At 40.7% G+C, this 25,515-nt stretch overlaps 2 protein-coding genes across 3 annotated transcripts in view; both read left to right on the forward strand.

Moving 5' to 3' along the window:
• Positions 1-21,736, forward strand: part of atp6v1ba (ATPase, H+ transporting, lysosomal, V1 subunit B, member a) — a 34,980-nt gene extending 13,244 nt beyond the window's left edge. Inside the window, exons 2-14 of the mRNA XM_080739740.1 lie at positions 4,958-5,013; positions 5,237-5,335; positions 5,962-6,055; positions 7,784-7,861; positions 8,305-8,444; positions 11,061-11,162; positions 12,033-12,130; positions 12,487-12,610; positions 16,797-16,947; positions 18,407-18,489; positions 18,961-19,065; positions 19,232-19,361; positions 20,811-21,736. Coding sequence (XP_080595866.1) covers positions 4,958-5,013; positions 5,237-5,335; positions 5,962-6,055; positions 7,784-7,861; positions 8,305-8,444; positions 11,061-11,162; positions 12,033-12,130; positions 12,487-12,610; positions 16,797-16,947; positions 18,407-18,489; positions 18,961-19,065; positions 19,232-19,361; positions 20,811-20,953 — 1,403 coding nt within the window. The 3' untranslated portion in view covers positions 20,954-21,736. The remainder of the gene's footprint in view (positions 1-4,957; positions 5,014-5,236; positions 5,336-5,961; positions 6,056-7,783; positions 7,862-8,304; positions 8,445-11,060; positions 11,163-12,032; positions 12,131-12,486; positions 12,611-16,796; positions 16,948-18,406; positions 18,490-18,960; positions 19,066-19,231; positions 19,362-20,810) is intronic.
• A 1,564-nt stretch (positions 21,737-23,300) lies between these two features.
• shtn1 (shootin 1) overlaps positions 23,301-25,515 on the forward strand; it is a 34,965-nt gene continuing 32,750 nt past the window's right edge. For both annotated transcript variants that reach the window (XR_013962618.1, XM_080739718.1), the window contains exon 1: positions 23,301-23,562. Coding sequence is in view for 1 of the 2 variants with exons in the window: in XM_080739718.1 (XP_080595844.1) it covers positions 23,508-23,562 (55 nt within the window). In the remaining variant the exon portion in view is untranslated. The remainder of the gene's footprint in view (positions 23,563-25,515) is intronic.

Raw genomic sequence — 25,515 nt, forward strand, 5'->3', positions numbered from 1 at the left:
AGGGATATTTTGATAGTCCATACCGTTCGTTCGTAACGGGCTTCCAAAGTTAGCGGGAGGGGCCTGTTTTGCAAACAATAGCCATAAATCACAAACAAAACGTCGAGTCAACACTGAATTTCTGCCACAGGTTGCGGGTGGCTTACTCAACGAATCCCCAGAAGCATTTCCAATTCCACCCGTAGAGGGCGTCACAAACGCGCAAAACGTAACCGTTTCGTTCCAAAACGCGTTTTTCAGGCGGACCGACCCTCTCAAAAAGAAACACAGACTACTCTGCGGATGGTCTCACGGTCCAAACCGCTGCGCACACACACACACACACACACACACACACACACACACACACACACATAGCCATTAAACGAAACGGGTATTTCTTACATTGATGCTCCTACATATTATCATGCAAGTACCAGTTAAAGTTACTTTCCATCCCTCATATACCGTGTGCACAGTGCACATCCCATAACCCACACACTGCACATCATTTCGGAGCTCATATCTTTGAACGGGTAAGGACTAGTTGGCTAAAAGGGAGGGAAAAGAGGTCTGAAGTAATTAAGTAAACGCTGTTGAATTACTTCACCAGATGTTAAAATAAAAAAAGGAAATGCTTAATTACCACTTGTTTGGGGTACATGCAAGCATTTCTCTTTGGTCTAGGTGTTATGACAGCTCAACACAAAACAATTTAACATAAAACAGTGAAAAATACAAACAACCAAACATAACTGAACATAAACCTTGCCATATGACAAAAGATAAAAAATGGTTCTGTAGTTTATGAAGAGAAGGAAAATGTCCTGATTGTGTGGTGCCTGCTTGCTTTCTTTATTTTGTATCCCTTATAAATCCCTCCACTCTATGCCTGGCATCCTTATTTTGGCCATGCCATTGAAAATAGCTGACCTCCAAGTAGCCGACCTCCAAGCTCACAAAGCGCAACTAAGTTTTCTGAGCTTGCAGATCGTCTATTTTTGAAATAATTTAAGTGTTTAATATAAAGTAGTCAAACATTTCTCATACTGTCCATTTCTGACTGAGCTTTTCTCCCTCGCCGAGTTCTTCCTCCTTTTTGTGTCTTGCAGCCTGTCTGTCTAATAGGGGGTGAAATGCAGGTGTGTGTGGGAAATGGCTCCAGTGCCACATAGCGCATTGACAGGTTATTTTGTTGGCCTCTGCCTAATTAGTGGCATAGTGGATGCACCCCACCAGGCTTTAGTGCTTTGTGTTAGAACCAGTCTGCTCTAATTTCCTCGTGCCTTTGATATCGGCCCAGAGATTGACGGTTCGCACACAAAACGAAACACCAGGCCATGATAGAAGACCCAGCAGTAACAATGGCGACCCCCACACCGCAGTTATACAAACCCTGATTCAACCGCCCCGTCCTCCCCTCTTATCCCCAACACTGCAGATGTTCAGACTGCGACAGATGGGAGTAACCTAGTATTTCTTTGCAGACTCTCTACCAAAATTGTCTCCAGTGCCAGCAGAATTAATGTTTGCCCCCAAAGAGAGAGTCTCTACGGTTTTAGGACCACACTCGTCACTCGTGTTTGTCCCACCTTAAGCCTGTAGCAGACAAATAGCCACATTCTCATAAACCCATGGATTCCCCTGCTGTACCTGCCTCTCCATCACATTGGAAAATCCACTGATTTGTTTTTAATGTAATATGTGTTGTGTTGTCATGTTGCTTATTAAAATACAGTACCCATATCTCGCTTAATATGCTGAAGAAAGGGGCGTCCGTGGTTCAGTAACTCTTGCCAAAAGTCCTGGATGATTTTCTAATTAGACACAACTTTGTCTTTGATGGAGTGTTTGTATCCGGGTGCATTTAAATTAGGATAAAGACTGTGCAATGAGGGTCCAAGCAGCCCACCCAGGCTGCTGTAGCAGTCAGCCAGTGAATCTGTCCTTGTAGGTTAGGAAAGGGCTTCGAGAAACCCGGTGTGCTTCTGGACTAGTATAGACTCCCCAGTGGGACACGGCTACATGTGAGCAGTCATGCATTTAGGCTGCAGCTGCAGGACTAAACTTTTAAATGTATTTTATTTTGTTTTATATTCATTTGACAAACTAACTGCTCCGTGCAGTTGGACTAGGAAGTACAAATAATAACAAATGTATTATTGCTTCAGTCTAAGAGAGATTAATTTAGTCAAAATAGAATTGTGTAAAGTCATTTGAAATTAAACTTTATTTGAGCTTTAGAGCAGTTTTCCCCAACCTTTTCCGGATAGTGGCCCACCCATTTGACCACCTAACACGCTGCCATGTTAAGTGGTCTGATGGGTGGGCCTTGTGCATTGTCAGAGCATGTTTATTTTAATGATCAATCAATCATTGTGGTCCGACTTGGATCATTAGAACGTATGTAGTGTTATCGTTGTCGGGTGGAAACCTGTCATGTCCAAAACCGTTCATATTGTATAGAGATGGACATCGGTATCGGCCGGTATCGAAAATCGGCCGGTATTATATAAAATCGGCCTCAATCGGTGACCGGCCGGTCCTAACGTAATTGCCGGTTTTCCGCCGATCAAAAATGACATGCATGCGCAGTACGCAACATGTGTCTCAACGCGCGCTGACCAAAACAAAGCAGCAGCGAAGCTAACGCTAACAGACTCATGAAGAAAACATTTGGACTTATTTCACTGTGTGCCAGGATGATCCAAAACTCGCTCTTTGCATTGATAAGCCATATTACCCGTTCGCTCAAATAAATAACTCCATCTCATTACAGTAGCCTACATCTGAACAAAAGCAACGATGCGAGCTGAACGTCTATCTCTCTCTCTCTCTCTCTCTCTCTCTCCGTCCCTCCCTCCACACACACTCTCTGACTCTCTCACACACACACACACACACACACACACAACGAACAGCAGCGGTGGCTGGCTGCGTGAGTTTAGTCGAAAACAGCTGATCTACAAGGCATACAAACTCACATCTGGTAGCCAGCCACACATATATCCCAAATATTGCGCTACATAAATGCATGTAATCATGAGCAGCATGTGTGTCCACTGCAGTCTGCTTGTTTAGCGTCCTGTGCTAAGATAAACACTTGAGTCTGATCACCCAATGTTGCCAGGTTTTGTTTTTGAGAGAGAAACAAGCAACCAGGGGGGTTGCTTGTTGATACTAATGACAGTATAAAAACAGAAAGGATTGCCAAGCCAATTTCACCAGCATATTAATAACAATGATAATAATAATAGTTAAATAGCACCAGCTTTCATTTTTAAAGTAGGCCTACAAACATTGCACTAGATTGAGTTAAAGTTTTATTTTCTTAAGTTAACTCAGTGCTGCTTAAAAAATTGTTGATTGTGACATTGAAAGTCAACTATTCCAGTGTTTAACTGGGGTACTACGAGTACCCCTGGTGTTACCCAGAGGTACTGCATGGGATACTGAAGAAATTACATGGTAGAATACCAGCCAACTGAGATGTGTTTTTGAATTTTGTTGATCAGTTGATGATTGGTTGTTGATTACTAGTTATTGACATGAAAACTGACTGAATCTTATTGTCAGTGTTGAAAATAAATCTGCTCAGGATGCACTGTTTGAAACTCACTCCATTTCTTATTTGTGATGTTATATTGTTGAACAGGGGTGTTATGCATATAGCCTACCATAGTTGTGGTTTTAATTGCAGTTATATAAGCAAAATGTTGTCTGGGAAAGGGAGTACTTGGATAAAAAAATCATGGAAAGGGTACTCAAGCCAAAAAATATATGGTGTATTGTATAATTATTGTTCTTTCTTAGATAGAAAATCGGTATCGGAAAAATCGGTATCGGCAGATCAGAATTTAATAAAACCGGAAATCGGAATCGGCCAAGAATTTTGCAATCGGTCCATCTCTAATATTGTATTTATCATTTAAAAAACGATTTAAAATAGTGTGAGGCATTGTGTGCTTGTAGATCTGCTATTTTCACTAGTCTTGTGCGATAGTCTTGTTAGTCAAATACAGTAGTCAGATACAAGGTTTGTGCCCGACAGTGACAATATACTCTTTAAGTTCCTATTTATCAGTGTCACAATGAGAACTCATTTTTCAAGGTTTTAAATAAAAAAGTATAAATATTGCATAATTGTTTTTATATTAATGTTATCAATAAAGTCTTATTGTTTTGCCAATTATTTGTTGGCCAACTTGTAGTATCCTCACGGCCCACAGGTTGGGAATTGCTGCTTTAGATAGTAAGCAAAGTGTCTTTTGTTTGCCTGGAAATTATGGATTAACCACCTGAACCGTAGCATCCCTGTTCTGGGGCAAACATTCAGCAAAAATAGCATATGTTGTGAGTTTGCGATGTTGGGACACTGTAAATTAATCTGATGATTCTGGTGAATAGATTTGGTGTGGGGAAAAGAGTGGATCTAGTCCATGGTGGACTCTGCTCCCCAGTTCAGTTTATAGGGTATAATTGTGTATAGTAGTACTACCCTTAAGTAATGATGACCCTTCATTCTGTAGCCTATTGTTACAAGGTTTAGAGACTTTTCAATTGTACGCTGTGCGTGTAAAGTGCATTTCATATTCTTTCTTGACATTAGTCTGGCCTTGACATTTGGGTGCAGAAGTGCATGAAAACTATTAAATCTCTTCAATACTAAAGGTCAGTTTGTGATTACTGTTCTTAAGGAAGACTACTTTCCCCAATGTAGATGGATGGTGTGTTCACTTGGAAATGTTGTCTTGGACATTCTTTCTTTTTCCCTTTCTTTTTTGTATGCATTTTTATCGTATTTGTTTTACATCCAAATTTTACTAAATCAACTTGTACTCATTATTTAGCACATTGGATAACCTTGTTTTAAAAATGCGCTTAATAAATTGAAGTTGGTACTTGACTTGATTCTTCATTTGAATTTCATGTGAGATTTTATGATTGACATTTTCCTCTTTGTGTTTGTTCATTCCAGCTTACTCTACTGTTTCTGGTGTGAATGGACCCCTGGTGATTCTGGATAATGTGAAGGTGAGCCATGGAAGTAGTATCTTGTCATTATCCGTTTTTGCATTGAACTTATCTATTTTTCTTTGTACTTTAATTTATTTTTATTGTAGCTAGTCGCTTGTGCAGTGACATATCACCCTCTCTGCCTGGCTTCTCTCCAACAAACACAGCCAATTGTGTTGGTTAGAAATGTAGTTAAATCTGACATGATCTGACTAAAAGTTAATGTGTACCTCTGGACCAGTTCCCCAGGTACGCTGAGATTGTGCACCTGACCCTGCCTGATGGCACAAAGAGAAGTGGACAGGTCCTGGAGGTGATAGGAAGCAAGGCTGTTGTCCAAGTAAGAAGCATCACACACACTCAGAGTAAATTACACACTCACTGACAAAATTATAACTCACCCTGGCCTCTTGTTTGGTGGCATTTGTCTGATAACTACCCAGCTCAGTGTTTTCTCTGAACTCTGTGTGGTTAAAAATCGAATATAATTAAAAATCCCTTGTGCACGAGAAGTATTTTGAACCTAAAACATTAATGTAGCGTTCCTGATGCAGAAGTGCCAGCAATATTCCGCTGACAGCGTCACATTTTTACTAATACATTGGCGTCCATGACAGCCATATCCAGCTGGCAAACAAAATGTCTCTCTTCCCCTTTTATTTAGTGAACCATGTAGATGTGGACTGTCCTTGTCTGTCACTAGAACCATTCACCCATTTACTCCTTTAGTGTTAGCAGCAGTACGGATTCAACTGCAGCGCATCAAACTTGCAAACCCATCAATTGGCACTGCTGATATTCACTAAAGTTAAATAACCTCAAACTAGAGGCCAAATCTAATTTGTTATCTATAAGCTGTACTGAAAACTACAGTAGAAAGAGTTCGTGAGAATCTTTGGTTTGAAAGCGAAGCAGAGTTCTCCCTTGGTTACCAGTGTGACATACAGAGTCCAATGTCATTCTCAGGTGTTTGAGGGAACATCAGGCATCGATGCCAAGAAGACAGCCTGCGAGTTCACTGGTGATATCCTGCGTACGCCAGTGTCAGAGGACATGCTGGGTAAGTTGAACATGATGGTCATAAGGTCTATTGATTCTCTGTCCTACAACAAAGCTTAAGTCGTAGCGGTTGTGTGCTGACTGGGGCAGCAGCATAAAAGCTGAAACACAACAGAATAGGCCGACCGCTAAGGAAGGCTGGTTATGTTCCTGGGGGCCAGCTTGCACACAGTGGTGCTGGTCAAATGCTGGACAACATGGGCAATGCCTCTCATCCACTTAAAGATTAATGAAGCACTTCCCTCCCTACCTACCCATGAGCTGGAATTGCTTTTGACCAAGCCTGGTAGCCCGCCCACAGGAAGTGCTCACTTGTCTGTAAATATCCTTTGCTATCCAGAGCTGCCCTAGACCTGTTCCCCTCCCAGTCCCCCCACCTGTAAAGGCCAAAATTCCCAGTTATCTGTGGTTTCAAAGTGCACTGAATGTTGAATATTCTGCTTCATTTCTCCTCTTTATCCTTAGTTCACTTATGCATTTTGTGAATTTTCTTTGTAAACCGAGCACAAAAAGTAAGGAAACTTGACTTTGGTCCATTATATCTCCCCTTTAATAATACCAATGGGTATTGTTATGCGCCGACCAAAGATTTGCCAAAATGGACTGTAATACTGTTCTGCTGGCATTCACTCTCGTTTTGGGCTTAGAGTGCTGGCAGGTGTGTGCCATTCACAGGTGTGTGCCTAGCACCTGAGCATGTGTTCTGCTAGAATTTGGGACTAATGCTATCCTCCAGGATGACAAGGCTCGTCCCCACAGAGCCAGGATCATCAGAGAGTACCTCCAGAATTTGGGAGTGGAGAGGATGGAATGGCCTGCCGAGAGTCCAGACCTCAACCCAATTGAACACTTGTTGGATCAGTTTGGGCGAGCTGTTGACGAGCGGTTGAGGAATGGGATGCCATCCCACAGCAAGATGTGGCTAGGTTGGTGACCAGCACGAGGAGGAGGTGCCAAGCTGTTGTGGCTGCATATGGATCTTCCACACGCTACTGAGTTCCCTGACAATGACTATAGAATTAATAGGGTATACGTGGCCAATATGTGGTGTTTTTTTATTGTCCTTATTACTGTGGGAGAGTGCAATCTTCAATGCTCCAAGCAACAAAGGTGAATACCAATAGAACAGTATTACAGCCCATTTTGGCAATTTTTGGGTCTGCGCTACCCACACATTTGGCTGTGTTGCTCATTTCACAAATGCCTGATGCTTACAAGCAGTATCTCATTGTAAAGGTGACTAATCAACGATAAAAATGATATAAAACACAATACCAATTGGTATTATTAAAGGGGAGATATAATGGACCAAAGTGAAGTTTCCTTACTTTTTGTGCACGGTTTATACAGTATAGTAAAAGGGACATGATGACACCAAATTGAAATGTAGAGTTTAATGGCTGACCTTTTCTCTGAATCTTCCTGAATATGTCTGTCAGAATGATCATCTCAGCACTGCACAAGGTTACATATGTTTTCAATTGGAGCGGTAAACCTCCTTTTGTCTCTGAAGCATCATTAATCTATTAATTGAAGCCATGTAGAATCAACAAGAGCCCCTTTAATCTGTCTGACACAAAACATAATGGATCAGATTGGGTTGGAAGAGTCATCTAATGAATTTCATATCTGTGTTAGTCATGAACCTTGAATTAGTTAATTACCAAATGAGAAGAAAGGCTGAACCTTGTGTTTGCTTAAAGGAGAAAATCATGCTTTCTTTCTGCAGGACGAGTTTTCAATGGCTCAGGCAAACCTATTGACCGTGGACCCACTGTGCTGGCTGAGGACTACCTGGACATTATGGGTGAGACTCCTTTTCATTGTACTCTTGTTTTCTGTATTCATGTGTGTCAGTACTTTACTTGAAAGTTATATTTTTGGTTACTTATTACTTTCTCTCCACAACATTTCAAAGACAAAGTGCATTATAAATGAACCACCTATCAAATATAGTAAAAAATAGGTTTATAAGCTCACCCAATTTAAATTTCGCGATGTGAAATTGGTAGGTCTCTATTTGTGCTATTATTTATTTGATTGTGGAAAAGGTTTGACTTTTTTGGAAGAATGTCAAAATTTGAATACTACAATGCATTGATATTAAATAGACATTCTAATTTGTGGATATAGAAGGACTAGACTGGAAAAATATATTCTGTCCTACGCTAAATGTCCTGGTGTTTACAAGGAAACATTTTGTCGGGGGGGTCCCTAGCTGAATCTCTTTTCCTGCTCTGTGTTTTGTAGGCCAGCCCATCAACCCTCAGTGCCGTATCTATCCTGAGGAAATGATCCAGACTGGCATCTCTGCCATTGATGGCATGAACAGCATTGCCAGAGGACAGAAGATCCCAATCTTTTCTGCCGCTGGGCTGCCCCACAATGAGGTGAGACCTGCCCAGGCCCGCAGCATGATATTTCAAAGAGAGAAATGTTATGATGCTAAGAAATGTACAATATGAATATCTACCAAGTAAAGCCTTATGATGCACGTATCCATGGTGAACAAAAACTTGCCGACTGCGCCACCTTGCCCCCTCTTTAACGTTTACTTTATCCTGTTGGATTCAACATTATGCTTCATATACAATAAATGTTGCTGGCTGCCACGTAATCTAATTCATCAAAACAAGCATCTTAAAGGGGAAAATAGTCGATCGACTCTTTTAACTCCAAGTTAGTTTAATTCATTTCTGTTTATGAACAAAGTCTTTGATCTGAAATCATAGACACATGGTAATCCACACGGCAGTAGAAAACATTTAGCCTCCCTCTTTCGATGGGAGGGAGCTCCAACATGGTCTTCACTAAAGTAAATGCCTAAATATGAAAAGTAGAAATACTTCTGCATCAGGTTATTGAGTCAGCATCAGAAGACCGTAGTCTTAACTTCTGCTTCTGTCAAAGGAGTCCACATGTGGAAAAAACATGTCACCCCATCCAATACATACTCAACACCAAGGTTTTCTGCTAAACTAAAATGACAAGCTTTCAGCTGTAAGCTTGAGTGATCTATTCTTTTCAGCTATGTAACATGCATGGAAGAAATCCTATGTGAAAGAGGTTATTTCATAATGTTAATGTTAAAGTTGCTTTGAGCAAATTCGGATCCGGTCCCAAGGTGAAAAAGTGTGGCCCTGGAGGAACTCCATTGTATACAGAGAAACAAATTCAATCTATTACAGCACTCGAAACAAATTGAGTTTTTTTGGAATACAAGGCCTTTCCCTTTTCTTTGTTGCCTTTGGTTGAAATTGAATGTAGAGACCCATAATCCCATATTGATGTGATGTCCTCACTACTTTCAAGACATATGACAAGGACATAATATATATAACATAATATAAGCACTGCTACTGTATATTGTATTGGAAAACTATATTCTCAAGTTCTCATGAATGCCTGCAAACCAAATAGAAAACCACTTAAGGCCTATGTACTTATCATATGACAAATATACAGGATAATCCAGTCAAGCTCAACGTATCGCACGCAGGCACATTGTGAGCTTGTAGTTCGGTTCATTTTAAGTAAAACTATTAACAACAAAGAAAATTATTTCACTTGTCATGACTTGCCCAAAATGTTCAGGTTTAATTGAACTAATAAGACTAGAAAAGGGCACTCCAGGGACAGCACCTGTTCTAGGAACTTAACAGTTCTACCCAGCATTCCTTCATCACAGACGCTAATGCTATGAGTAGATCTATGCAGCAAAGTTCTAATATACAAAGATATGATGTATTAGAGCATTGAATACTGTAAGTTAATTGGAAGGTTTTATGTCATTCATCATTCCTACAGTATGTGGCATTCTTATAGTCTACTGCTAGGCTTCCATTTTTTTTATCAGCACCTGCTGCAATTTAAGCCTAAATAAAGCTCATCAGACCCGTTCTCTTCACTAGTTGAAACACCCATGATCAAAAGGAAGGGAGAGGGTGCTTGAATGGACATCATAGCTCGGTCGTACTGTAAATGCAGCTAAACAGGGGGCGCCTTGTCCGCCTAATGATAGCGGCCTACTTGTCGTGTCACTGGGACGACGTGGAAACCCTGGCTTGTCGTTTGATTAAACAGATGTCATGGGGTCATGTGCACGGCAGTCCCCCTTCGTGGGCCAGGTGTCTCAGCTCAGAGTGCACTGGGAGGTCAGGCCGGATCAGCGGACGGCAGCTATTACATTAAGTGATAAGCGTGAAATTCCTCTCCTCTTCACATTTTCCTAATCATGGAGCATCACTGACCACCACTTAACCATCCATAGACTTATTCAACCAGCACAGGGCTGCATTTCATAATCTATTCTTAGAAAAATGTACACAAATATACATATACACACCATGCCCCGGGTTGGCAATGGGTTCCAAATGTTTCAACTTAAAAAAAAAGATCTACATTTAACATAAATTACACCATTTAATATCTCAACTGTAGATTTTGAAGCCTTTTGTGATCGTCATTTCCCGTTGATTACAAATAGGGGTGTCCACTTGTCTTATAATAAATAATGGTCGATTAGCCTTGTACATTTGCATGTACCTGGAATTTGTCCTCTGCATTTAACTCATCCTACTGTTCATATTGGGTGGACAACCTTTGAACATCTCTAGGACACTTTTACTAAGTCAGGAGGAGCCGGGAATCAAGCCAAAACCTTCTGGTTCCCGAACAAATATCAGCTCTACTTCCTGACTTCTGAGCCACTGCCGCCCTGAACAAATCGTGTTGATATCGGAAGCCTTCGTTTGATACAGAACATATTTTTGTAATTTAACCTAAAACCATTGCAAAAACTTTGAACTCTACTACCGTGGAAACCCATGGCGCGAGTAACTTCTGTGGATGGCCTTACCAAAATATGTAATCCCTGTTGTACTCCATAAATAGGCAGACTCAGGGCTTTGATGGTGTTCAATCTTTTTGAAACGAATGTCTGTTTCGCCAATGTTGACGTGTTAACCCCGAGACACAAGGACTATCCCATTGTTTTATCCTCTCAGATTGCTGCCCAGATTTGTCGCCAGGCTGGCTTGGTAAAGAAATCCAAGGATGTGATGGACTACAGCGCAGATAACTTTGCCATCGTCTTCGCAGCTATGGGGGTGAGTGAACCACACTGATTGAGGAACACATTTTCTTTGCTTGTCTGTTTTTCTTTCCTTCTCTGATGCTAATCCCCCGCTCTTAACCCTGACGTGACACCCTGTGCCCCCCCCCCCCCCATCTCTCATTCACCTGGTGATTTAACATTTAAGTCGCTCTTGTTACTTCTGCGTCTCTGAGCAGATCCCTATGCCACGTTGACAGGTTACTAATTCAGCAGACCCTTTAACAGATTCAACCAGGCAGTATCAAATTCTCTCTTCCTCAGCTGCGCCTCTCGTCTATTTTAATGCACAACTGTGGAGTGATTGACCTGTAACACAGACGCGCGGGCACACACATGCGCGCACACACACCCCTCTGCTTTAGTTGCTAAACCCTAATCCATCCCTCTCCCAGTTCCCTGCCAATTAACACCCCATTGTGGCAAGTCTCTTTCGGGAGAGTGAAAATGCACTGCATAGTGGCAGACTAGCGTGAATAGGGATTTGAACATGTCCGTGTGTGGTTATGCATTTTTGAAAAAGGAGAATCCAGCTGATGAATATAATGATGTAAAAAGGTCTGGTTAGTCACGGCAAACCTCAACAACAGTCGGAAATGTTGTACTTGATGTTTACATAGCAATAGAACCTTGATGTTTCCTGTGGTATATAATATTTCAGTGGAATAATTTTGCTACAGTGCAGTGTTGTTCCTGCATGTTTCCTCTGCCACAGCCACTGTGATGTTCTTTAAAGCAAAGTCACATGCAATTTTCTATTCACATAGGCATAAATAATATGTAGGCTTTTGTTAGAATGTTCCAAGGTCTACCTCTATCTACTGTATTCTACCTTGATTCCTCTAAGTTATTATTTGTCCCTCAGGTCAACATGGAGACTGCCCGCTTCTTCAAGTCTGATTTTGAGGAAAATGGCTCCATGGACAATGTCTGTCTGTTCTTGAACCTAGCCAATGACCCCACGTAAGATTCTGTCGCCAATTGTCTCTGGCTGCACCTATCGATTATTTTCTTAGCAATTATTGTATTGATTAGTTTTTTGATGAATGTTTTGCATTAATTATTATTATCATTATTTTGACTCATGGAATATTCTTGAAGCAGGTTGTTTTAATAAGTTAAAAAGATAATCTTCTAGATCTTGTCTTATACTTTGTTGTACAACAGCTTTTAAAAAAATAAATAATCATAATTAAAACGCTCAATTCAATTAAATGTTACACCACTTCAACTGTCAATGTGATGTAAAAGAGTCTACTCTCTGTTCTTGTTGTTGATATGTTCATGTAGTAAATATTTTGATTTCTCCTCTTGTTTAGTATCGAGCGAATCATCACCCCACGTCTGGCACTGACCACAGCCGAGTACCTGGCGTACCAGTGTGAGAAACACGTCCTTGTCATCTTGACAGACATGAGCTCCTACGCTGAGGCTCTGAGAGAGGTACAGCAGTGGAACATTGTCTCCATAACAAGCAGTTTGACCTTTCACAAACATGTCCTTCCCTCTGCTATATACATCCTAAATATAATCTTTATATAAATTACACAAATGTCTGCATGCGTGGGGGAGTGTGTATTCGGTTAGCTCCATATATGGGACACAGACAAGGCAGTGTACAACAGGTAATCAGACAATGGGTATTGTACAACCGGGTGAGGCATGCGGTGCATCATTCCCTAGTAGGCCGGGGCACCAGTCTAGTCCTTCTATAAATTCATGAATTACACGAAAGAAGATGAAATATCTGTGTGTGCGTGAGAGTGTCTTTCCTTTGCGCTTCCGACTGATTCAACTTCAAACTCGCTGCACGTGTTGTAGAGCGTCTTGTCTGTTGTAGTGGTTGTCCAAAACCAAATGGAGCTGACAACACCAGCACCTTTATGAAACATTTAAAGATTTTCAACTGGAAGTGCTACACAAAGTCAGAGCGCTCTGAAAAAAAAGAGAAGAAGAAGAGGTTGCATACGCTCTCTGCTCATTGGGAACAATTAAAAAAAGACGCTGGCCCTCTGGGGAAAAAAAACACTTTATGGACACTCAGCCTTACAGCAATACAAATATAGGTGGTTTATGAACTCAGCCTTACAGCAATACAAATATCGTTTGTTTATGAACTATGTTAACTGTCACTCACTTAATATTGTGGTATGTAGCCTTGACAAGGCTGATCCTTCTATTACTGTATATAATATCAGGCAGCTGTTCTTTGACGGTGACCTACTGGAGCCATGCATGTAACTCTTGTTGTGCTCCTTCATCAGTACAAACTTTACAAAGGCTTGTCGTCATGACTTCATATGAATTATGCATCAACAACTATTATGAATCGTTTTGATATGAAACATTAGCCGGCATGAATTTCACTATTTTATTAACTTAAAAATTATTCCTGTATCATAAATAATCTAGCAGTATGCAAATGTTCAGAAATTTATTTCAAGGATAGTTTTTTCTTTTTCTTTTTTTTCTTTGTTTTTGCTAAAAAAATAAAAATAAACTAAAGGTATATGATTGCAGACATGTTTGCGATTAGATTTGAGGTGTTGACCTTCCCCAAATGCTTTTTCTTGAAAGTAATAGACTACTGTATATGACTATACGGTATATCGTTTAATGGTTTGAATGGATAAGCGTACAATACATAATATTACTGATATACACAAACTGTCAACTCAAAGCCCTATGAATATAATCTTTCCAGTCTGTGCACAAGGAATGTGTTGACACGTACCTGCAGGCATTTCCTGCTGAAGTGTGACAACTAGATAGACGATGAAAACACACTTGTGTCGAGAATAGTGCTCATCAGAAACATCAGCATTTCCATAAATCTAAACACAGTTGTGTCTAGAATAGTGCTGCATGGCAAACACAAATCTACATGAATAACACAAGGACAGTAAAAATGAACACTACATTTAGAATAATCCCTGAAGTGCTGGACATTTCACTGCAGTAGTAGCAAATTTAGTGTGTAAATGTATTTGCTCACACCAACTCCAGACATCTGGTGAGAGGTTTTGCAAATCGGTGATAAACTCACTAATGTCTCGTGTCCCCTGGTGAAAGGGAGGATAACGTGTCCTTCAGCCTTGTAGGAAATACCTTAACTTCATTATTCTCGCTGGCTTGCATCTAAAAGGAAGGGGGGAGGGCCCTCCCACCCCCCACTGCCCTCCTCCCTATTTGTGGCGAGAAGACGGGCCTTCTCGCCTCTTCCTTTTATGCGTCTTAATAATCCTTTTATGTTGTACGTTTTGCTGTCTCAATATGCCTGCAACACAAAGCAGGTTTTTAAATGGCGTATGTGCATGTGAAAGAGTGTTTCTCGTCTTGCATTCTCAGCCCATAACCTTGGCACATATGTGCTGCAACAATGAAGATTCGGGTATTTAACCACTTACAAAGAGCCCGGACGACATTAACATTTAACTTCTATTCCCATTCACGTTTTGCATTTAATCCACAGTTCACACGTATTTGGCTCCCTCATCAACCTTTGGGCCCAAGGATGAATGCCGTATTCTCTACAAAAGCAAGCTTTGAATCTGTATAACTAATAGAACAGGGATTTTCTTTTTATCATTTATTTTTAGGTGGACTTGTATTGGAATCCAATCTGGAACCTGCTGTTTGCAGATTTTAACTGACGGATTAAAAACAATAACTGTACATTTGTTTTATAGTGTCATTTGATATTGATAAGAATACAACTAGTCGCAAATCCTTGCAACAAAACCGTTTTAAGGCCAGTCCCCACCAATGTAACTCCTTACAACTGCCATTGGAAATAAATAAATAATGTTGTGCGTGGCACAAAGTGTTGTGCTATGAGCTTGTATATCTGCAGTTTTTTAATAGCCAAAGTAGAATAGTAAAAAAGCAATTGCGCTTTAGACCTGACCTGACCTGGTCTTAGGTCTAAGTCTCCCTTCTACAGGCGCCTGGTGGCCTAGTGGACCAGGCGCATACCATATAGGCATTGCCATTTCGGCATCAATGCCTGTCGGCGTCGCCGGTTCGATTCCCGATCCGGGCGACCTTTGCCGCGTGTCACTCCCTGTCTCTCCCCCATTTCCTGTCGGTCTACTGTCCTATCCAATAAAGGCAAAAAGCCCAAAAACAAATCTAAAAAAAAAAAAGTCTCCCTTCTGGCACGAGCCACGTGGGGCCGTGGTGCCACCCTATTACACTTTTAGAATTCTGAAGAATTCTGAAAAAAGAAAATTACATTTGTAAATTGCCTACCAGAGAGTTCTATGACGTAACATCAGTTCCTCACAGCGTACATTTACTAATGCACCCAAATAGTAAGACACTGTAATTGTACAGTATTAATAATTAATGTAGATGATACAAAAATGGTAATTAATGTTCATGTGCACACACTCATACTTCATTCCCCACTTGGGCCACCCCTGTCAAGAAAGTCTGGACACGTCACTGTTAAGAGTGCATTTGAAAGTAGATTGACCTATATAGAGATTCGCAATGCGTGGGCACACTATTGGCAATCAAAAATCCATCCGAATTCAACTGAAAGGGCATGTAAACCATTTTCAAGCACTTGATTTTTCAAGATCACTAATAAGAATGTGTTGTGAATAATAATCATGCACATTTCTCTGTGTGTCTTGGAGACCAGAGCGGCGAAGGAAGGGAGTGTCATGCTGTTTACTTCAATAAGCAGTTTATTTCAGTATTTTAAATATTTTCAAATACCACTCATCACGTAAGAATGTCGTGAATCCATATCCTCCTGCCAGGCATTCTTTTATCTATCTCTGCTCAATGGACAACAGTAACATTCCTCCATATCCATTTTAGGTGGTTTAATAAAGAACATGACTGAGAATGCGTGTGATTATTAAGTTGATGATGTCAAGATATCACAGATGTGTCTTGGACATAATCTAAATGAGGAAAGTGTGGAGGAAGGTGTGATTTTGTGCATGCCCAAAATGCCAGTTTCCCCTGTCTCCTGAAATGATTAGGCTGTGTCACATTATTAATGCTGCTTGATTGTCACGCACTTTAACATTTCCTCAGCAGAAAATTGTCCATGTCTCCTCCAACCCGTCGTTTAAATGGCAATGTGCCATTTCAAGCGCACCTTGCTCTTAAAAAGAAAGGGAGAAGGCACTGATTGTTAAAATGTATTTTATGCCCAAAACATTCCTATGACTAATTTAAAGACTTGATACAACCCCATTGCGGCTTGCGCCGAGCTTTGCACCCAGTTAACGGGCCGTCTAACTAGTGAAAATCAGTCGGACACACCCCCGATGAAATTGTGCCCTGCACCACAGATCTACTAGATTGGGCCCATGGATGGAGTCTTATAATGGCACGGAGTCCATGTCTAATGTGTTGCTATCAATATTAAGTTACTGTGTGCACAGTTCATGAACGAAACGGCACAAATCACTGTGATGCTGCTTTGACAAAACTGGCATGTCAACTTCTGTGAAGACAATTGTCTGCTTAAATTGCATGTCAACTAGTGTAAAGACGATCTGTGTTCACGTAGATAACCAATGTTCCATAGTATGAATTAAGCGCAAAATAGCCACCTTGTGAATATGGTAAATCCCCCTCTCTAACAACTGTTTCCTACCCTGACCAGGTGTCTGCTGCCAGAGAGGAGGTGCCTGGCCGTCGTGGCTTTCCTGGCTACATGTACACAGATCTGGCCACCATCTATGAGCGTGCTGGCCGCGTTGAGGGCAGGAATGGCTCCATCACCCAGATCCCCATCCTCACCATGCCAAATGACGGTTAGAGCAGTGCTTCTCAACCTGTGGGTCGGGACCCCCAGATGATTAACTTAATGTGCAATGTTGTTTTCTCACTAAACAGTAAACAAACCAACATAAAGTTTAAGTGTATAGAGGGTATCTACACTTTTCTAAAGTGACAATTTAAGGACTTTTTAATACTTTTAAAATCACTAATTAAACATTGGCCAAATTGTCAAATATCAGGGCGCTTTTCGACCGGCAAAGAACCGGTTCGGGTTATTTCCCCCGCCTATGGGATGAACCAGAGGTGAGCTTTTCCACCGAGAACCGAGTTGGTTTTCCGAACCGTAAAAATTGGTTCAGAACGGGAACCACAAAATCCTTGGTTCCTCTGGTTCAATCTGGTGGAAAGGCAAGCCGGTTCGCAAGAAAGAACCAAGGTTCCAAGAAAGTTGAACGGCACTGGTTCTTGAACCAAGGTTCTTTTGGTGGAAAAGGCCCCTTAGAGGCAGACATTGTGAAAATAGCAGATCTACATGCTCACCGTGTAGATCATATGGTAGATCATATGGTTCCAGTCTTCCAGAGATACAAGCCAACAATTGGCGTTGTTTACAATGTAGATGCCGGCAGTACAGGAAACAGAGAAATGGGCGTTGTCCTACGAAAATTTTACATGAGAGCCAATGGAGATTCTTTTTTTTGATGTCCGGTTTGAACCTGTTTCCGGTGTGTGTCTGCTCAGTTGACATACTTAAAAGACATACAACTATTAAATAAGATGCAGATTACACAGTATTTAAAAGTTTGCCAAATCTCATTTTGTGTATATCTCAATCACCAGTAATATTTCCCCTGTGAGATTTAAATCTCGCTTTACGATATAATTCTGTTAGTACGTGTATATGTATATCACACATGCATCACCCTCTTGGTGAGTCAGTGGTTGAAGGACTGGGGGAGGTGCATGAAATGGCCAGAGGACATTTCTTATGGCCACGATTATTATAGCAACTTCTCTAAATGGCTTCCCCAATCTTTTTGAATGGAGTTCTCTGTTTTAAACATTACAGGGAGGCAATTCTGCCGTTGGCTTTTACCTGATTCAGAGTATTGAGACTGTTTTACTTGGAAACGAGACATTTGATTTATACCACATCTGTCAAACAAAAAGATTTGTTTTGGGGCTTTTATGCCTTTTATTTGATAGGACAGTAGACTGACAGGAAAATGGGGGGAGAGATGGGGAGCGACATGCGGCAAAGGTCGTCCGGATTGGGAATCAAACCGGCGACGCCGCCAGGCATGCCTATGTGGCAATGCCTAAGTGGTATGCGCCTGGACCAGTAGGCCAGTGGGTGCCCCCAGTTCAGTAGGGTTTGATTAGATCAGTATGCTGTATGCACAATGCACAGTCAGTGAGGTTGGATAGGTTGTGGTTAGTAAATACAACATAAGTAAATTAATGCTAATTAACTTTTCCATGCTCTGACAGACATCACCCATCCAATTCCTGATCTGACTGGATACATCACTGAGGGACAGGTCTACGTTGACAGACAGCTGCATAACAGACAGGTACAGTACTAACCGTAGTCATTGATTCATTCAACTTTGCTTTGAAGCAGCCTTTCTCAATATCGTGTTCAGGGACTTCTCTCGGTTTTTGGAATGTTACTAGGCTATCCTTGGGCTAGTTCTAGAAATGGGTATTCTGTGCTGTTTCAGTTTTAGACTCTCCCTGATATTGGCTTTGATCCAGGCCCTGACATTAACAACTCATTTACTGCCGATATTGGTTTTCAACGTTGGTCATTCCCTGCCACTCTTGCTGAGAGTTTTTCACTAACCTTTGAAATCATAGAATAATCTGTGTCGCAAAAGAGCCCTCTCCCATATACACATTCATTATGGCTGTTGGTCTGTTATAATTTAAATAACCATTTCGACATGCACCTTAAATAGCATAACTTTACAGAGCAAGTTGTTCATTGTGTCGAGTTGTTGGAATTTCAAATATCTCAATGTCATCTGTGTGCTTTATGGTAGATCTACCCACCTATCAACGTGTTGCCGTCACTGTCGCGTTTGATGAAGTCTGCCATTGGTGAAGGAATGACCAGGAAGGACCATGCTGATGTCTCTAACCAACTGGTAAAATAATTCTACTCTATTTTACTAAGAACTTGAACCCCTGAAAAGCCATGGGAGAAAAAGAAATGCATTATAGTTTTGCATCCCCTCACAAATGTTATCGATCATAGATCTGAGCTAATCCAGTACGTCTTGACTGAATGTTGCTTTCTTTATCTTCCACCAGTACGCCTGCTATGCCATTGGTAAGGACGTCCAGGCTATGAAGGCTGTGGTAGGTGAGGAGGCCCTCACTTCTGATGATCTGCTGTACCTCGAGTTCCTGCAGAAGTTTGAGAAGAACTTCATTGCTCAGGGTAAGTGGATCTTACCACCCCAAGTGGTTTTGGAGGAGGGCTCTGTAGTGGTCCATCAACATGCAATTAGATTGTGGGTATGATAGGATGGTGCGTTCATGATAGAGAAACGTGTTCTTATGCCGCTTTATGAATAAAGATATATATTTTTTGGGAGCATGAAGATGATGTGCGGAATAGAGATGGTTCGATCAGGTTTTTTGGAACTGGTCACCAATCGCCTAAGTCTAATCACAATTTCTTTTCTTTTTTTTACTAAATAAGTTCCACTCACAAATATTTGAAGGCAATTGCAAGCAAAAGGTAGTTATGGGACCGAAAACATAATCCTCATCTCCGGCCATTTTGGCGGACATAAATGCTGTTGATTCCCCAGTGTTATGCTACAATGATTATAGAGAGAATGGCGTGCAAATGGGGGTCAATGTAAGAGCATTGGCATATGACATTCCCAGGACCTTGTGTAACATTAAGTAAGTGATTTTTTTAGTGTTGGGAGGCTTTTCACACTGTTAAGTTGGAGGCATTAGCTGGCATTGACACACTTGGTTGCTTTGACATGTTACACTTGATTTGTCTAGATATTGTAGGCTAATCTGTCTGTCTGCAACTTCTGCAAAGCATACATTTAGACAGTCATGAATATATCCAACTCATAAGCTTATTCCTGCTCTGATCTCCCAACACCATCATCATCAAGCATATACTCAAAACCCATACCTTTGAGATGGGCTTTGAGCACAGCTAGCTCCACCAATCCCCCTCCATGATACACACATTTGTTATCATTGATTCTTCTGTTTAGACATGGCTATCAGGCATATTTAATATTTATTTTAATTAAAAAATCTTTCAAAATGTAGCAGAGCGTAGATCCTTGAAGTTTAATGACAATGCAATCAGTTTGTTTGTTTTTTCCCCCTTTGCAATTCTTGTCCCGACGGCCATGGCGTTCTTTGTACGTTTTGTACGTTTTCTGCTCGTCTGTCTAGCCTCCGCAATTGTTATCATGACACAGAATTTGCCGTTATACCTTTGTGTAAGTCTCATTAGTGTTGATGAGTCAACAGATTGGCAGCATCAACATCTTATGCAACAAAAGCAACAGTTACCGATATAGGATCAAAAGGCTTTTGTTCTGCTTCTGTTTTGAAATCAAGGCCAACAGCATGTCTATAGAATGACAGATGTTGTAAAGCAGGGATTGTGACATGTCCTTGGAATAGATATTTCTGAACAGAATCACATTTCATATGAGAGGCTTATCTTACTGATGCGTACAACACAATATAATACAACATAAGGTTCAAGCAGAACATAAGTCACTTTTGAAGATGGCCGGAACACAAGAAAATGCATTGGGTCATGTCTAGGTAATACATCGTAGTCCCAGTGTTCTCTTGTGTTCAGATTTAAATCGGTGTGTTTGCTGTTCTGTTCTCTGGACAGGCCCATATGACAACCGGACAGTATACGAGACCCTGGACATCGGCTGGCAGCTGCTCCGAATTTTCCCCAAAGAGATGCTGAAGAGGATTCCTCAGAGCACCCTGGCCGAGTTCTACCCCAGGGAGTCTGCCGCACGCCACTGAGGTCCACTTAGTGGACGGGATGCTCTGGTTCCATTCTCACCCTCCTTTCTTTCCACCCTACAAACCCGTACCCCAGGGGGGCCAGTGAGACTGGTGTTGTCCAACCCCACCCTCCCACCCACCCTCCCACTTGTTTTCCTCACCCGCCAGTGCATCTCCTTGAGGCCCTGACACCGCCTGTAACAAGCCAGCTGGGTAATAACCTCAGCCCTCCCCTAATCCCCGTTCTGTAGATGTAATGTACTGTATCTGTGTCCGGGAATCTTCTATGAATATTGTCTGTAGTGTTTAATGTGTGAACCTTAGTGCAACATGTAAACGTACCCTTGAAATTGTAGATTCGTCATTATTTATTGGGGTATGTTACTTGCTGGAGTTATTCTTTTTTGGTTTGTTTACTAAACATTGTAAGCATCCATCCACCCACCCACCCAAAAAAAGGATATGAAACAAGTTTCTCTTTCCAAGGCGGCAGTTGCACCCTGCTACATTTCAGTGGCTATACAGCTTGTTCAAGAAACTTTACAAAATCCCTTGATCAAGTCACCAGCCAACACTTTGATGAGGTAATTGGGTTGACACTGGACAAAACTCAAAAGAATACTTCTGTTTACATTGTTTCTGTTATGTTTGAGTGTTGTAAAAAAAAAAAAAAAAATCTTTATATATACAGTATATAAATATACAAACATTCCCATCTGTTTGCGGAAGTCAATTCTATGTTGTGCTGAATGATTTGAATGTTTTCCTGTTCATGAATAAATTAAATTATGTTGGAATTAAGTTGTCTGTCTATGTCTGTAAGAACATGCATCTTCACAGATAATGCCGTTTGTTTAAACAAGTTTTGTTAAACTATTTATTTTTAAATGTATTTATTTTTTAATCTTTTACACTGCCATGTCAAATCAGATTAGCTCCATTATAACACTTGTTGCTCACATGAACAAAATACAGTATTCAATGTAGGCCTACAATACGTTTACTTATAGACTTATCATAAATGCCTTAAAAGCTTAATTTGTGCAACACTTGTCAGATATAATTAGGCGGCTTTGCAGGAACTGGTATTGATTTATCCTTCCCGTTTATGAATGCCTTACGGGAATTGTATTAATACATTTCCATAAACAAACTAACTCTAGCTGTTATGATGAATGTCATAACCGTTTGTCAGCCTTCTGATTGGTCCCTGAGACTCCCTGACTGGCCAACCAGAAAAATACATTCACTTTTTGCAAGCGGGGGTGGAGTTCTGCAGTCGGAGAAAGTGGCAGCCGTCTTTCACCGGCTGTCCGCACTGCGGAGCACGGCCAGGCCGCTCGCGACAATAGCGTTTTGATCATTGTAATGAATAAGCTTCAACAAACTAGTTCACATGGACCTTATCAATGGTCTAAGAGTCACGATTGGGTACATATATTTTAAATGGGCAGAATTACGAAAAGCCAGCCTATTATGTGAGGAGAAACATTATAGTTCTGTCCTCTTCCTACCCAAGATGCAATGCGCTTCTCTTTCTATTTCTATTCTATCTCTGATCCAGAGGATTAAACTAATTAAAACATTTATTTTCGGGGGGAAACTACTGTTTTGCTATGTAATTACTGTACCTTTTTCTTCCCTTTTTATTAATATCACGTAGATGTGTTTTTTTTTTGGTACTTTATATAGCTGTAATGAGGCTATGAAGAAAAGAAAAATCCCATCCACTACCACTATAAAAGAATCTGCAAAGAGGATTCTGTCCCACTGGGATTAAACAAATTAAAACATATATTTTCGGGTAAACCCCCTGTTTTGCAATGTAACTACTGTACCTTTGTCTTCCCTTTTTATTAATATCACCTAGATGTTTTTCCTTTGGTACTTTATATAGCTGTAATGAGGCTATAAAAAAATAAAAAAATCCCATTCACTGCCGCTATAAAAACAATCTGCCCAGGGTCAAATGTCCCATCATAGTAACAGGGCAGAATGGGGTGGGATTTGCAAAAGGGAGAATTGGTCTAGGACCAATTTACCCAGCTAATCCCTGCTTTAGTTAGGAACCAAATGGACCCTTGTATATAACTGTATCATACTATACACATACCCACAAGGGTCCATTTGGTTGTTAACTATCATTTAGCTGGGGACCCCCTGGAACTCCCAGAGTTAAGTGAAGATTGTTTTTTACAATATAAATTGGGGTCCCAGAGATAGAAATAACGGTCCGTAGCCTAATGCAGCTGGGGGTCCCTGAAATTAAAATGGTTGAGAATCACTGCTATAGAGCTGTACAGTACAAATCTTCTCCTATGGGGGTCGCTGGCATATCTTTTCAAATGGGGGTCCGTGGGAGGAAGTGTCAATTTGGGGGTCCTTGACATTTAGTTTGAGAACTACTGCCAACATTAGAGGAACTGACTGTATGTCATTTAGTCTAGGAGGCTACACGCTACCTGTTATAAAAGCGCAGGTGTAACCAATGCTTGACACTTCCTGTTGCAAAGCTCCAGCTGTTTATGATCAGAAGTGAGAGTTGCAAATCTGCAAGACTGCAAGATTCGCAATGGCGGCAGAAGAATTGCAGAAAATCCATTTAATTGCAGGCCTCTCCAACCAAGGTAAGATTGTGTGGGACAATAAATTATTGACCGTTATTATTCCGGGGACGATTACAGCGGTGCAGGTGCACCTCCACACATTTATACCTCACCTTATACGAAGTGCTGTTCAGAAGATTTTTTTTTTATAAATGTGATCAGTCGACTCACAATGTATTATTGTGTCAACTACGGAACATCTCGAGAACCTGAATAGTGATGTCAACGAACTGTGCTTTTGTTCGTGAAATTGTCCAGTTTGGAAGGGCTTTGTGTTCAAGGGCAAAGTCCATGTGGAAGTGGACATGCCAGGCAAACCGTTCATTCTTTACTCACAAAGGCATTGGCTTCAATAAAAGCAAGAATTTCGACCTATAGGCCCATGGGCGTCGGAATTCTATACAGTAGACTAGAGAGTAGGCTAGTGTGTAGTGTAGGCTGCTGTGTGTGCTTTGAAAGATGTTTAGCTGCCCAGTGCGGACCTGCCGGACCATGTCCAGTGGTGGAAAAAGTAATATATATATATATATATATATATATATATATATATATATTTAAGTAAAAGTATCAATACTGCAATGTAGGAATAATGTTGTACAAGTAAAAGTCTGGAATTAAAAAAAGTACGAAAGTATTGGCATCAAAATGTAGGCTACATAAGAAGTAAAAGTAGCCTACTCATTATACAGAATATTAAGATCTACAAGCTCACAATGTGTCGCAAATGGCCAAAATGTATAGGGATAAAGTTGTTACTGTATGTTTTGTAATAATAATCAAAATCTTCAAAGTAAAACTAGTAACTAAATGATTCAAATATATGAGTAAAAGACAATATGTGGATCTGTAGTGGAGTAGAAGTAAAAGTATCCTATTGGAAATTGGAATTACTCAAGTAAAGCATAAATAAAACTTGACTGAAGTGCTGTATTTAAGTAGGCCCTACTTAATTATTTTCCTCTACTGCCATGACAATGTAATTTTGTATCGTTTGGTGAGGGAAGGAAAGGACTAAATCTATTAAATAAACGATTAGTCGAAATCGTATCAGTAGGCCTACCTTTTTGTGTTTTACTAAGGCACAGTACCAGAGGGATTAGTAGTTAGGTCAGAGTCACCTCACCTGGCCTACAGCCAGGTATGAATAAATAGCCCAACACCATTACAATGTGACTTGACTATGGGTAAGCCAGTGTTTCTCAAAAGTGTTCATGTCAAGGACCACCAAATTGACACTTATTACCCGTTAGGGTCCATTTAGTTCCATTTGTACACTCTCTGAGTTAGGCCTACATTCCCTTAAGAGTCAATTTGGTTCCTAACTTATCATTTAGCAGGGGACCCCCTGGAAATCCCTGTTATGGATACTGGTGAAGATTATCAAACTAAACTAAACTGTTTAGTTTGTCCCTCAGTGCAGACAGACACTCTTCTGATATGAAGCACCCCACTATATCCACAACTTCCCCAAGTCCCGTCGTGCATTGCGCAGAAGGTGTGCGGCAGTTTCTGGCTTCGCAGTCGAGAATGATCTACAAGCTCACAATGGTTGCATCTGCGACGCAACGTGAGTTTGTATGTCTGCTGTTCTCCGGCAGTGTCCCACAGATAATGCTACATAAATTCTCGCGGAAACAGGTGGATACTGTACTTTCGGAGGTATAATAATGTGTTATTAAGGTACCGGTAATGCTTTATTCTTCTTGGCTGTTATTTGTAATATTAGGGTGGGAAAAAACAATCTTCCTTGTTTTCAATGGTGGCCAAAAAGAAACCACATGAGCTGTTTGTGCCATCTTAATTTAATTAATAGTAATTTGGGTTCTGTAGCCAATTTGCTGATACCCCCCCTGATCAATGTAGTTATACCCACATAATGAATATCTATATTTGTATTATTATTTGACGTTCCAACACATTAGTCATATGAGGCATGTTTTTTTTGTTTTTGTTTTTTATACTTTATTGAGTCAA

This window comes from Nannobrachium achirus, assembly GCF_963921795.1.
Source record: "Nannobrachium achirus genome assembly, chromosome: 13".
In the NCBI taxonomy this organism is placed as follows: domain Eukaryota; kingdom Metazoa; phylum Chordata; class Actinopteri; order Myctophiformes; family Myctophidae; genus Nannobrachium; species Nannobrachium achirus.